At 33.5% G+C, this 15544-nt stretch overlaps 1 protein-coding gene across 5 annotated transcripts in view; it reads left to right on the top strand.

Annotated features, from left to right (window-relative positions):
- Positions 1 to 15544, top strand: part of TMEM65 (transmembrane protein 65) — a 117525-nt gene that overhangs the window by 38025 nt on the left and 63956 nt on the right. For 4 of the 5 annotated variants that reach the window (XM_034668592.1, XM_034668588.1, XM_034668591.1 and 1 more), the window contains exons 3-6: positions 1664 to 1731; positions 6134 to 6188; positions 7042 to 7084; positions 9543 to 9648. In XM_034668592.1, the coding sequence (XP_034524483.1) occupies positions 1720 to 1731; positions 6134 to 6188; positions 7042 to 7084; positions 9543 to 9648 (216 nt within the window). In that variant the 5' untranslated portion in view covers positions 1664 to 1719. The remainder of the gene's footprint in view (positions 1 to 1663; positions 1732 to 6133; positions 6189 to 7041; positions 7085 to 9542; positions 9649 to 15544) is intronic. The other variant, XM_034668590.1, reaches the window with a different exon arrangement.

The following is a 15544-nucleotide window of genomic DNA, read 5'->3' as shown; positions in this document are numbered from 1 at the left end:
ACTTATCTTTGTATTTCATGCCCCGTGGAGTGTCCAGTACATGTTTATTTAACAATTTGAAAATTGCATTTTTTCCTTGGTGTTGACAATAAATTTTTACTTATAGGATGCATTTATTTAGGTCTAAGCATGAAAACATATATTTTATACTTCAAAATTGCTCATTATAAAATTTTGAATGTCTAGTGGTTAAGCAACTAGACTTAGACAAAATCAAAGAACTAAGGCTAGACTCTTTAATTGAAAAATCCTGTTTCATTAATGTGCTATTTGATTTTTACCATTTTTAATAGCTTTTAAAATAATACCTTTTTAAAAATAATATTCTTTATAATTAAAAAGATGTTACTTTTTATGTTGAACATCCTTACTTGATAGCAAGAAGAAATCCGAAACGATCTAGGATATATACACTCTTTTCCTATGATCTCAGTCTTCAACAGTGGTTTTGGATAGAGCGTTTTTTTGTTTTGTTTACTACTTATTAGCCTTTCCTGGGTTGGTGCAGAACTCACTATAGTAATGTCAAACTTTCATAACTTCTAGATTATATTTTAATTATGCTTTCTGTGGACTTAACTGCATTAAAAGGAAAAGCGCTCTAAAGTTACTGAGCACATACAACCAATTTGCTTAAGGAACTATTTTTTGGATATTTATAGAACTCACAAGTTTGATGTCCATTTAAAAAGTCATCGGTTGAATTGATGTTGGCTGTATCTTGGCAATTTTATAGATGAATCAGAATAAAGTCTTTTAACTATCCCAGCTTTTAATCTGTTTCACAGTCTGCCTTCAATTCTCTTAATATGGAATTCTCTTCCTTTCCAGGTTAGTGGTCCTCAACTTAATTAACTAATGTTCATTGAGTATCTGCTATGCACTTTGCATTCTGCAGCGTGCTGAAGATGCAAATATGAAAAAAATGAGGCTGAATGTATAAAAAATATATAGGTATTAGTTCTTCCTAGTTGCACTTCTATTATGTGAGGTCATTCAGATGCCATATTAGATAAGGTAAGGTAAGGTGTGCCTTTGTTAGGAGGAGGCCAAGTTACATTTAGATTTAAATAAAATAGTGTGTGGAAGCTTTCAGGGATACCAATATTGTGGGGGGAGACTGCATATAGATGGCTAACATAGATGAGATAATGACATTTTTCTCACATTTGTCCAAAAATTGTTTAGTGAGTAAAAGTGACTATGGTCGCTATATGTAGCTTCCCTGAAATTTGATTCAGGGTATTTTTTATTATTTCTAATATGGATATTAATTTTATGATATCAGTCTTTAGGTTTAAGACAGATTGATATCAATAGCAATTAAACAGGTAAAACATGGTACTCGTAATATGTATTTACTTATTTGTTCTGCCGTTAACTGTTTGTACTTTGTATGTGTAGCTAGTAAGAAAACAACCCAGAGGTCTAACACAGTTATTTTTACATGTTACATGTTTTTTTATTTTGTTTTGTTTCCCCAGTGTAGCTTCTAGGAAGTAGTTAAACTTATAGCAGGGGCAGAATCTTTTGGCTATGGGGAATGAAAAGCAAATTTCAAAGATTGTCAAATCTGTTTAGGAGACTTTAATCATATGGTCTGTTTTCTCATTTAAAGTTATAGAAATCCTAAAATATATTTTCTGTTTTTGATGTTTTTCAGTATTCATCCACAATGCGATACCTTTCATAGGGTTTGGCTTTTTGGATAATGCAATTATGATTGTTGCAGTAAGTTCTTTCTTTCACCCCTTCTATTTTGAGTTAATAAAGAAATTAATGTGGTCTAAATTTTCCTAATTTACATATCCTAGCTATAAAATTTTAATTAACATCATAAGGAACAAGGCTACTTTTTACTATATTTCATGTTAATTAGACTATCATTCAGTTTTAAGGCATTATATGTATTAATCATTAAGACTTTTGGTAAAGTTTTGACAATAATAAACACATATTTATTAGGTCTATATTATTCTGTTCTAATTTCAACATTCTTATTAAAGGAAAAAGTATATAAAATTTTCTGATGTTCTTTAATTTTATTGACAGTTCATATCACATATATGTTATTTGGATAGTTCCTTGTTTAGTTTTTTCATGCAGAAATGTTTTAAAGGGTGTTTTGATGTAGTCTATCCATTTGACCCAAAGGTATTTTAAATTTGAGTTGAGAATACTGAGTGTATCTCCTTTTTTGTTCCATTGTAGTGTTAAAAAAAAGTTCCATTGTAGTGTTAAAAAAAAGTTCCCCTTTGCTGTGGTCTTTTTAATGTGAGTGTGTTCCTTAAAAGTGTTTAGTCTCTGAGAAGGCTTCTTTACCTTTCCTACCATTGAGTGACACCTTTTGTTAATGAATACCAATATTGGTCCAATTTCTAAAGTCAAAGATGAGTCCATGGATTTTAATGCAAGTCTTCTAAAACTGCCCAGTGGTCTATCCACTTCTCTTCACTGACTGTAACTTGAAAAAAATGATGTAAATGGTAGCTGTTGTGTAGGAGACTGCTCAAAAAAAAATGATTTTAAGATTATTAAATGTGAGAAAAGTCAGATGAGAGCAAGGGTTTTTTGTTGTGTTGTTTTTTGGTGTTTTGGAGGTCACATGTACTACAGATGGACATAAATAGAGTATTTGGTTTCAAAACAGGGAGTAAAAGTATAATTTACATTGTGTACATTATAAAATTTGCTTAAAGAATATCTAGAAAGAATTTTTTTTTTGCTATTTTATAGTCTCCTCTTATGTGCAGATTAATGGTGCTCAGCTATCCAGAAAGTCTGGCTCCTGACCTGTGTTCACATAGCGGGAAGGTATCCTGCTGCCTAAGTAGTCAGAGCAGGTGACATGCACACAGCTTGAATGTGGAAGCACGCATTGTGTAGTTCTTCAGCAAAGCAGCCTGGCAGGAGCCTCTGAAATACAATTTCAGAATGCTAGTTTTTTGACTGCTTATGACATTTTCCTAAGATGTACATAAAAATTAAATTGGCCAATTTATATATCTGTGAATATGAGAATATATCTGTGAATATTCAGCAACTTAGAACTGCACTGCTTTTAGTGAAATTACTAAAATTTGAGTTGGTTAGATTATTTAAATAGTTATTAAATAATAAATCATATATAATTATAATGAAAACCCCATTATGATGAATTTATAAGCTATAGATAAGACTTGATGTGTTCTTAAGTGAACTGTCTGAATTGAAGTTTCTCTGTGACAAATATTTCCTTTCGGTTTTACACAACTCATTATTTCAGTTTGTCTTAATTGACAGCTGGTATCCATACTACCACCTTCATATTTGTTTTTTCCACCTAAATAGGGCAGACCTTAGATAGTCAAATCCTAAAAGACTGTCCTTGCTGCAAGGAAGTATTGAGATGATATATTTTGCATAAAGAAGGGTAAATAGAGATTTTGAAGAGAGATCGGAATAGGGGAACTGGGTAGCTTCATAGATCCTGAATTTCACAGGGTGTTGTTATTTATTTGAAATAAATATCTTAAGTAACAGATAATCTGCATCTAAATACAGCTACCAACAAAGTGAAACACAAACACTCTAGAGCCAAATTATTGTAATGTTGTTTACTGTTTTCTGTTACTCGGGCCTGTGTCTCACTGTTAGTATAACTGAGAGCCAACTGTTTTTCCAGGTCTGAGATGGTTGACCTCAAGTTAGTAATACTTGTCCTTGAAGTTTACATTGAAATCCAGTTTCAAGGACATATACCAGTTTTTACTTACATGATACTGAAATAAATGTTTAAACCACTGGCTTCAGTACCTGAGTAAGGTCAGTGTATGTGTGGCAAAATTGTTATTCAGTGATAATTGCAAAATACTTCAGGGACAGTGAAATTTCCCAAAGAGGTTTTATAATAAATAGACTGCTGAAACTAAAATACATAAATAATAAAATTCTAAAATCTATGAATAGGAAAATAAGTAGTAATCATTATCTTAAGAACGTTTTTCGCCTTGTAATTTTTTAAAAACACTGATTGTCTCCTAACATTGTGGGACAGCTATGACTGTTTTAAGATACTAAGTTAAGGAAATAGTTGATTCTTCTTTCCTATCATGCCATAGACATTTGATGTTTTCCTCTTTCCTGTTGTACTCTCTTGGTTGCTATCCTAGTTGTAGTCATCAAAACAAATTCCTATGTAGCTTCCTGTAATAGATTGACCTTTATTATTGGCTGCTGTTCATACTGAGCCTTTGGTTTCATAGTTTTTTATTATATTTTTATATTACTAGGATTGCTTTTTATGACATATTTTAGTGGGGTTTTTTGGGTTATGTTTCTTACAATTTAATTAGAATAGAATTTGTTAGAATTCTAGAGTAGTTTAATTGTATTCAGGTGATGAACCAGATGTAGATTTAAGATAACTAGTATTAGATGTACAGCATAAAAATTGATGTGACTATGGGAAAAAGGAAAGACTGATAGTCCGTTGTCCTCAAACTGTCTTTGACTTTATTTGAAGCTTTTATGTTATTAGAAGGTCCTTCAGGTTTCTTAAATTCAACTAAATGATTAAGCACTTGAATACTTTTTGTACATGTATTGCAAATAGGTATTTCCTGGGGCATTCCTAATGATTCATTGCTGCTAAAGATGATATATTTATTTTTTATATACTGTACCTGTCAGGTCCTTTGTTCTATATAAGTGCTCCAGTTTTTTGTGGGTTGTTTTTGTGTGTGTGTGGTTTTTTTTCCCATCCATATGTAAAGACACACATCTTTATTCCTTATGCATGTTCTGTTCTTTTTTCTTCAGAAATCTGTTTTTTGGGGGTTCCTTCACAACCTTCCTTGTGTTTTTAAATACCTGGGAGACTTTTATGCATCAGGCTGTTCTCTTCATATCCAACAAGAATTGTATTTTTTTAAAATTTTATTTATTTATTTTGAAAAAGAGAGGAAGAGAGAGAGCGCGCACAAGCAGGTAGAGCAGCAGGCAGAGGGAGAGGGAGAACCAGGCTTCCCACTGAGCAGAGAGCCCAACGTGGAGCTCGATCCCAGGACCCTGGGATCACGACCCGATCCGAAGGCAGGCGCTTACCCAACTGAGCCACCCAGGCGCCCCAAGAATTGTATTTTAAAGGGATGGAACCAAAGGCCTGGGCGAGAGAAAAATGAGGAAACTTAACTCAGCTTCTCTTCAGTTTTATAAATAATTGAGTAATGCAATATTTCTGCATACTAGGTAGGACGTTCTTTTTTTTCCCTCCATAAGTATCATTGAGATTTTAAAATTTATTTAGAAATTTTCAAGCATCAGTATTTAGGAGGAAAATTAAGTCTACTTATGGCAGCATTGCCCTAGCTTTAGAACTCAATTAGCACAATAGATCATAGGATTTCTTCTTTATTCTGTTTAATGACCCATTAGAATAGTTTAATCTTCATTCCAGTTCCTTCTCTTTACAGTGGAAGTAGAAATATGAGTCCCTCTTGTTTACAGGGGAATGGGATGGATGTGGAAAGTCTGAAACTCTCTTGGTAAATTCAGTACCTTGTTTTTTACTGAGGCTCTGTCTATTGTGCAAAATGCTGTTGTTGCTCATGAATGAATCATATAGTCTCACTACTTAATGGTTAAAGAACTCAGTGTTATAAAGATAATTTTTGAAGTCTGTGATCTCTTGGGTCCCTAGAAATTAGTTTAGTCTGTTTTTATTTTTTTTTTTACTCTTTTGATAGAGTAAATAACAATAATATAGATGTATCGTTCAGAATTAAAAAGTGAGGTGAATTGGTCTTTTGTTCCAAGAGGTTTAAAGAATCTGTCTTTGTGGAAAATATAAATTCTAGATTTTTAATGATGGGTTATATTGCTATTTGTATTATAATTGCATTTGTTGCTATTTTTATTTTTTATAAAAGCCTAATTTTAATGAATCAATGATAGTGATGTTTCTGCATGAATGCGTATATTTAATAGCTAAGTACCTTACTGCATTATATGAATATTTCTGCCTATTTTATAATTTTGCTGTAATAACCTGTGGATTTAACCAGTTTATCTGTTTTTATTAATACTTTGCTGTTTTTTTATAGTTACTGAAGCATTAATTTTTAGGATTAATTTCTTTGTAATCATTTTTTAGGGAACCCATATTGAGATGTCTATTGGAATTATTTTGGGAATTTCAACTATGGCAGGTATTTAATAAGTCATATTATTCCATTGTCCATATATTTATAAAATATTTTAGCAGGTTAGACTTAGAAGAGGATGATTTATTTAAAAAAGTTTACTCATTGAGATGTCTGTTAGTTTGTCTCCTTAATCCTGTTCTTCAAATTCTTAATTTTGTATATGTAGCACTTTTTTCCTGAGAAATTTTAGGTACTTTATGTTAGTTAATGAGTAACATTGCTGTACTGACTATGTTAAAATAAGTTTTTCTCAATTCAGTGTTACCTTTTTACTCTTGTTTCTACTAATTTATTTTCAAGTTGAGTAGAAAAATCAAACAAGGAAATATAAGACTGAAAATCTAATTTGGTTCTATTACCTTCTTTCCCCTAGTTACCACTCTGTTTTTCATGATGGTAAAATTTAGAATGGTTCAGTGTTTGTTTATTGTGTAGAAAGCATGAAGTAGATGAGTTCATGAAAGAGACATTTTTCTCTATGATTTTCTTCAATTTCAGAACTATGCATAAAGCTTTACTTTAACTTCTAAACATCCAAATTTCCTTAAATATGATGAAAGATAAAGCTACAAAATACTGTATAGGTATTGAAACCAAAATGGAAACTGGCTGCCACAACAGAAAAAAACCTACTACTTGATGGAAGGAGAACACTATAATCCCAAGAGACTTGTGTTCTATTTTGAAATCTTGAGATTCAGAGCCATGTAACGAGTTACTTTGGATATAGATGTTGTAGTTTCAGAAACTGCGATTACTCTTCCAGATCAGTGCTTTATTGATGATATAGCGATGTAGTGTAATGATTTTTCTGACTTCCATGTAACAATTCACTTATTACTTCTCAATTTTTTAGCTGCTGCTTTGGGAAACCTTGTGTCAGATTTAGCTGGACTTGGGTAGGTCCATTCATTTATTCATTTGTGCATGTGTGTACTGACCTTGCTTTCTTTCTCTTCTCCATTCTTTAATTGAGAAAGATAAGAAATACGGGACATTTATTATGTGTGTTTTCAAACTAAAGTTTTAAATTTAATATTTCTTAATCATTAATACTAAATCTTTGGTGTGTATCAATAAAAGTGCCTGGGTTATACCTCAGAACTGTGTCTCTGGGTTTAGGGACCTAGAATTCGTGTTTAAAATCTTCTCAAGAGATTGATACATGCAAAAAGTTTTTCTAAAATGACTGTAATGTAAGCAGTTTAATTTCCATTTACTGAAATATTCGTATATATTTTATAGACATTTCCAAGTTGAGACAGGAATAAACCAAGAACCCCATCATTATTTCACCCCACTCTTCTCCCACTAAGCTCAAAGAAAGAGATATGGATGAGGAGTGAGGATACTGACTGGGCATGTTTTCTGGAGAGAGGAACTTTCAAAAGGAAAAATGACCAGCGCATACATGGGTTTGGCCGGTTTTTGCTCTCTCTATTCCATGTGGCTGGAATGATGAAACAAATCAAGGATGTCTACTTAGAAAAGGCCACCTTTCTCTCTTTCTCACTTTACATTCTCTTGTCCAAGCAGCACATGGCCTGTGCTGCCTCCTGAGCTTGAGGAAGCCTGGGAAGTGTAAGTTAGACTAAGTTGGCATTAATTATTGTGGTAAACATATTCTCTTTTGCCCAGTCTTTGGCTCGGTTTTTTCCTTCCATGGTTCATGAGAGTGGTAAGTTTTGAGATTTGGATTTGGGCCTAGCAGAAGTTTATCTAGCCTTATAATCTAGGAAAAGGCAGCTTCATAAGTGATCTGACCCTGCATATTAGACTTCTGTACTGGAGTTTGGGGCCAGAGCTACTGTTAAAATGCAAAATTTCTTTGCTTCTGGGCCAGGGCAGAAATTGTATATTTCTCTGATTCCTGACACAAATCTATAATGATATCACCCCTTACACATTTTGTTTCTCCATTTCCAACATTAAGGTTAATAATGATAATATTACAGCTATGTGATAGCTTTTTATATTTAATAGAACTAAGTGATCTAATAGATTTTAAAGCCATTTAATTTTAGATTGCATCATTAATTAGTTATTTTTGGTTAAAGACAAAGATTTTGTTGGGAGTCTTTATATTTAAAAACTATTTCTACTTTGCCTTTAAAAAATATCATTAAATAACAAATACATTTTATTGATTCTTAGGTACACAGTTTTTTTAGAACTTAATATATCTGATATTGGGATCCATCTTATAATTGATGTATGTGTCGTTTAACTGGCAAATTTTTTTACTTTCTTACAGTTCACAAAGTGAGTTTGTATCCAATAAATGATGGGAAGTTAGACATGATAAACACTTGAGATTGCCCTGAAAATTCTAGGCTGTTTTTCTTAGTATATCAATCTAATATCTTTTTTTTTTTTTTTAAGATTTTACTTATTTATTTGAGAGAGTGGGTGAGAGAAAGACAGCACGAGCGGGAGAAGGGGCAGAGGGAGAGGGAGAAGCATACTCCCCACCGAGCAGGGACCCTGACGCGGGGCTCAATCCCAGAACCCTGGGATCATGACCCGAACCAAAGGCAGATGCTTAACCAACTGAGCCACCCAGGCACCCCAGTCTAGTATCATATGTTAACATGCTTTGCTTTGGATTTGGAGTAAGTGCATGACTGTAATTTTATTGCAAAAATTTTATATACATTGAAATTATCTCTTAAAATAAGAGAGAGGGGTGCCTGGATGGCTCAGTCAGTTAAGCATCTGACTTTTTTTTTTTTTTTGAAGATTTTATGTATTTATTTGACAGAGAAAGAGTGCACGCACAAGGTAGGGGAGCAGCAGAGGGAGTGAGAGAAGCATACTCCCCACCGAGCGGGAAGCCCAATGCAGGGCTGGAGCCCAGAACCCTGGGATCATGACCCCAGCCTAAGGCAGACGCTTAACCCACTGAGCCATCCAGGCGCCCCAAGCATGTAACTCTTGATTTCGGCTCAGGTCATGATCTCAGGGTTGTGAGATTGAGCCGTGTGTCGGGCTCTGCACTGGGTGTGGAGCCTGCTTGAGATTGTCTCTCCCTTTCCCTTGGCCCCTCTCCCACCCTCCCACCCCCCGCTCACTTACTCTCAAAAAAAATAAATAAAAATAAATAAATAAAATAAAATAAAATAAGAAAGCAATTGTCAATTAGTTTATGTATGACTATATTAATATTAAAATATTTTTAAACTGTATATATTTATGCGTAATAAAAATGAAAATTGTAAAAAACATTTACACCATTTCTGGAGTGCCAGTTACAGGTGTAAAATTATCTTGTTTCTTTTTGTAGCAATTAGTTTATTATCTGAGGACGTTCATGTGTCTCTTTAAAAACTTATATTCTGTCCTTGTGTTTTTTTAAAGTCTTGCAGGCTACGTTGAAGCTTTGGCTTCCAGATTAGGCCTGTCAATTCCTGATCTTACACCAAAACAAGTGGACATGTGGCAAACACGTGTTAGTACACATTTTGTAAGTACTTTATATGGTTTATGATAATGAACTCAGGTAGCCAGAGCAAGATACTGTAGAGTTCAAGTCCTTTGAGAAATTTGAGACTAAATCGATTTAGTGGAGTTTTTAACAAAAATTGTCTAAGCTTTGGCAGGTTTCAGAAGAATAATAATTTTTTTATTGTCTGTTTTTTGTAGGCGTGCTTGATTTTTAGAATATTCTTTATATGATTCAGTTAATGTTAAGGAATATCTGTCATGTCTAGAGACTGAAGGACATAAAATAAATATAAATTAGTTATTTTTAAGAATTGTTTAGGTGAAGAACCAGACCTGTAAACAAATTATAATTTAGTGTGACATATACAGTTATAGAATTATGCACTAGATATAGCAATAGCACAAGTAAGAGAATTAATACTTTATGGGGAGAAGTTTCTTTGGTGGGATGATTTCTTGGTGATTATTGGATCTAAGCTGATTTTTGTGTTATTGATGAGATGTTTACTAGGTGAACAAGAGAATTCTGAATAATATTGACTAACAAGTAGAAAGACATGATAAAAACAGGGTATGTTCAGAGAAATACAAGAAATTAGGTATTGCTGGACTATAATATGTAGTAGTTGAAGATTGAAGCAGCAGTAGGAAACGGCATTGGAGAAATAAGAATGGATCAGACAGAAAAGACATTGTATAAGCTATACCAATGAGTTTGAACCTCATACCTAGGTGATGGAGTGCTAGTGAAGAATTTTGAATAGGAAGGAAACTGGATGGATCACAATGCCACCAAAAAAGTCAAGAAGAAAAGGAGGAAGGACAAGTTAGTAAGGGAAGGTTATGAGTTCTGTTTTCAATTCAATAAGTTGAATTTGAGATGCATATAGGACATTGAAGTGGTGATACCTAGTAGGCATTTGGATTAAAAGTCAAGAGTTAAAGAGGTCTGAATTAGAGATGATGAGTATTACCAATCATTCGTTCAACAAATATTCATTGTTTACCTACTATATGCACAGTACATATGTAGGAGTTTTGAATATATTGGTTAACAAAACAAGATCTTTTTTTTTCTGGTGGATCTTACATTCTAGCAGTAGAGAGAAGACGATAACAAAATCTGATAAATTAAATGCTTTAAGGTACTAGAAGTTCACAAATGTTAAAGGAATTTAAAAAAGCAGAGCAGGGTAAAAGAGGTTCTGAATGCTGGGATGGAGACAGCTTGCAGGATTAAATAGGAGGGTCTGCAGGCCTCACTGGAAAAGGTGATAGTTAAAACCATGGGAGAAAGTGAAATTATACAGGACAGTGCTTCTCAAAGTTTAATGCCGGGGCCAGCAGGACCAACAGTACCTGGAAACTTGTTAGAAATGCAAATTTCAGGCTCCACCTTAGACTTATCTATCTCTTTGTAAAAAATCGTATATATGTGTCCATATCCTGCAATTTGTAGGTAAATTGAAGTGAGATTAGCTGGCTGATATCTGCCAGAGTTGTTGAGGAATCAGGATATTCTAACATTCTAGCAATTTGGCTTAACATTTTAGCACTACAGTCAGGATCAAGGAAGATTATTTTCCTGGGCTTTCTTCTCATGTAATTGATAATTCTGTTTTCTTTCTGTATTATAAGCAGGTCCATTCCCCTCTCCTATTATAAAAGTACTTCATTACTAAGGTAGTATTTATATATATATATAGTTTGTGTGTGTGTGTTTTGATAAATCTTCCACAAGCATATGAAGTGATTCTATTTCTTAGTTGTTGATTCTGCTTCTTTTATGTTAGGATCAAATCTACTCTCTACCATAACATCCAATTAACGAATAGTCTGAAGTAATTTAAGTTATTGGTCAGCAGTCTAGTCATGACATAAGCTAACTCTGAAATTTACCTGTAATGGAATATATGCAAATGCACATGCCGGTTCCTGTTGATGAAGGTTGTATTTTAAAAGCTTGTTTATAATTTAGCTGTTTGAAACTCAGAAAGTATTTTCTTGCAGAACCGTATTATGGATGTGCTCAAGTTCTTAGGTTAGCCCCCAGTGTAGTTAATTATAAGGCCTAGACTGTCATAAGACCTGATAGTAATATTTAAGTAACTGATTTTTCAATGGAAAGATGTTTCAGGTTCTGAATCAGGATATCCCGCTTCTTTCCTCCCTCTCTGCCGTATTGACTTTGTGCCCCATTGAGATAATTGGGTTGGGATTCATTAACTGGTGATCCTAAAATGAATGGGGAGGGAAGCCTTGGTTTCCATGGACAGTAGTAACAAGCATTCTAACAGAATGGCCAAGAAGTAGAAGTGGCAACAGACATTTCATGTATACGGGAAGGTCAGGAATCTAAAATAAAATAGTCTCATTCTGTATGTAAATAAATATAAATGAATATAAACTTTAAGGTCAAGATATGGATGTAGGGTAAACTGTTTCAGCATCTGGAATGAAGAAAATTTCTGCTTATTAAAACTCTGTAGGAGTGGTACTTTTTGAAGTTTGACATGATGAAAATGACAAATCTGACTATTAATATAAAGTATGGGCATGCCACCACCACCATCACTACCTCCACGACCAAAACCCCAAAAATAACAGAGTGGAAAATTTTTATCCAAGCTGTTGTCAAAACACTAATGTTTAATCTTGAAATTTATTAGATAAATGGACAATGTATAGGAAAAACCATTTTATCCAAGACTGTTGATTATGTAGCTAGCTATCATAGCACCTGTAATGTTTGATGGAACTTTTTTGTTTGCTTTTCTCTATATAACTAACTGGAAGTTCCTGGAAGAGAGAGACTGCATCTAATTAGTCATTGTCTCTCTGGTATCTAGCACAGAGTTTGGCACATAGTAGACTTCTCAATAAATGTTTGTGTGAAGAAATAAAACTTACTTAAAAAGGTTTAACCTTGTTGGTCATCTTAGAAATGCAAATTTTAAAAATTATTTACAAAAATAAAAATTTAAAAGTGTTCATAGTGTAGGTATGGTTGTACAAAAATTGGTATGTGTATATACATATATGTGTATATATACAGTTGACCCTTGAACAACCTGGGAGTTAGGGGCACCATCCCCCCCATGAGTTGAAAATCCACATATAACTTTTGACTTCCCAAACACTTAACTACTAATAGCTTACTGTTAACTGGAAGGTTTACCAATAACATACATAGTCGATTAACACATATTTTGTATGTTATACATAATATATACAGTATTCTTACAATAAAGTAAGCTAGAGAAAAGAAGATGTTGCTAAGAAAATCATGAGGAAAAGAAAATACTTTTATAATACTGCACTGTAAAAGCCCACATATAAGTGGATCCACGCAGTTCAGACCTGTGTTGTTTAAAGGTCTACTGTCTTTCAATTGGTATGTATGTATTTGCAGTCATTTTTGTCTAGAATAGACAGCATGGCATTCATTGCCCTATGAATATGTGCAAATATTCATATTATTTTATTTTTAAATAAATTGGGAAAAACTATACACGGAAATGTTTATTGTAATATCACTTATACTGGTGAAAAAGTAGCAGTGACTTTTAATGGTTTAAAGAGAGCTTTTATACAGATTATAGGCCATCAATTCAGTGGAATTTAGAAGTTTTCTATTAAGTTTATGAAAGTTTGAAAAAAGAGCTTTTATAATGTGTGTGGCTGTAGGGGGAGAATAGAGGCAGAAAACAAAGCTATGTTTACATAATGACTAGACCTACATATAATTAGGTATACATGGGGATAAATGTTGAAAAGGAATATATACAAAAAGGAGCAAATCCAAATATATTGAGAGTACTTGGTGAGGGGTTTTTTCCCTATCTTCAGATGTTAAAATGTATGTACAATTTCTAGAAGGTATTTTTCTACTTGAATATTTCTTTGGTGTTATTTCATGGCAATTTGAAAAAAAAACTTTTCCTAGTTGCATTGAACTTTAAATATTACTTGTTCTAAAGCCTTTTTGTAGCTTATTTTTTTTAATTGCAGTGTAGTTGACATACAATATTGTATTAGTTTCAGGTGTACAACATAGTGATTTAACAATTATATATATTACAAAATATCACAATAAGTATAGTCACCATCCTTCAGTATACAAAGTTATTACAACATTTTTGACTATATTTCCTATGCCGTAGTTTTCTTTCTCATGACTTATTTTATAATTGGAAATTTGTGCTTTTATTGCCCTCACCTATTTCACCCATCCCCTCCATCTCTTCCTCTCTGGCAAGCACCACTTTGTTTTCCGTATCACCACTTTGTTTTGTTTTTTAGATTCCACATGTAAGTGAAATCATATGTTATTTGTCTTTTTCTGACTTATCTCATTTACCATAATACCCTCTAGGTCCATCTACATTGTCACAGATGGCAAGATTTCATTCTCTTTTTATGGCAGAGTAATACTCCATTGTGTGTGTGTGTGTGTGTGTGTACACATGCATACACGTGTATACATATACACATGCAAGTATACAAATGTATATATGTAGTATACATGCATGCGCACACATATACATATAGGTATACCTACATACACATATATACCTGCATACGTGTATGTATGTGTGTGCACACATGCACATATACTACATCTTCTTTATTCATCTATTGATGGACCTTTAGGTTGCTTCCATATCCTGGCCATTGTAAATAACGCTGCACTAAATATTGGGTTATTTATATATCTTTTAAAGTTAGTGTTTTTATTTTCTTTGGGTAGATACCCAGAAGTGGAATTAGTGGGTCATATAGTATTTTTATTTTTAATTTTTTAAGGAACCTTCATTCTGTTTTCCATAATGGCTACACCAATTTACATTCCAACCAGCAGTGCACAAGGGTTCCCCTTTCTTCATATCCTCCCCAACATTTCTTATTTCTTCTCTTTTTTAAATTTCAGTCTGGTTAACATATGGTGTTAAATTAGTTTCAGGTGTACAATACAGTGATGGAACAATTCTATATATTATGCAGTGCTCATGAAGATAAGTGTACTCTTAATCCCCTTCAACTATTCTGCTCATCTCCCTTCTGATAACCATCTATTTGTTCTCTGTAGTTGAGAGTCTGTTTTTGGTTTGTTTCTCTTTTGTTTTCCCCTTTGTTTGTTTTTTCTTAAATTCCACATATGATTGAAATCATACGGTATTTGTCTTCCTCTGACTTATTTCACTTAGCCTGGTGCCCTCTAGATCCATCATATTGTTACATTCTTTTTTATGGCTGAATAATATTCCTGTGTGTGTGTGTGTGTGTGTGTGTGTGTGTGTGTGTGTGTGTGTGTGTGTGTGCGCATGTGTGCACACACACCACATCTTTATCCATTCATCAGTCTATCAGTGGACACTTGGGCTGTTTCCATAGTTTGGCTATTGTACACAATGCTGCAATAAACATAAGGGTGCATATGTCCTTTCAATTTAGTGTTTTTGTATTCTTCGGGTAAATACCCAGTAGTGTGATTACTGGATCATGTGGTAGTTCTATTTTTAATTTTTTGAGGGACCTCCATACTATTTTCCACAGTTGCTGCAGCAGTTTGTATTCCTACCAACTGTGCCTGAGGGTTCCTTTTTCTCCACTTCTTGTTTCTTGTGTTTTTGATTTTAGTCATTCTGACAGGTGCGAGGTGATACCTCATTGTGGTTTTGATTTGCATTTCCCTGATGATTAGTAGTGTTGAGCAGCTTTTCATGTGTTGGCCGTCTGTGTGTCTTCTTTGGAGAAATGTCTGTTCAGGTCCTCTGCCCATTTTTTGATCAGATTGTTTTTTGGTGTTGTATGAGTTCATTATGTATTTTATATATTAACCCTTTATTGGTTATATCATTTATAGATATTTTCTCCCATTTAGTAGGTTGCTTTGTCATTTGTTGATGGTTTCC

This window comes from Ailuropoda melanoleuca, chromosome 9 (assembly GCF_002007445.2).
Source record: "Ailuropoda melanoleuca isolate Jingjing chromosome 9, ASM200744v2, whole genome shotgun sequence".
Classification (NCBI taxonomy): Eukaryota; Metazoa; Chordata; class Mammalia; order Carnivora; family Ursidae; genus Ailuropoda; species Ailuropoda melanoleuca.
Note: the sequence above shows the minus strand (reverse complement) of the source record. Positions and strands in the feature narration are given on the sequence as shown.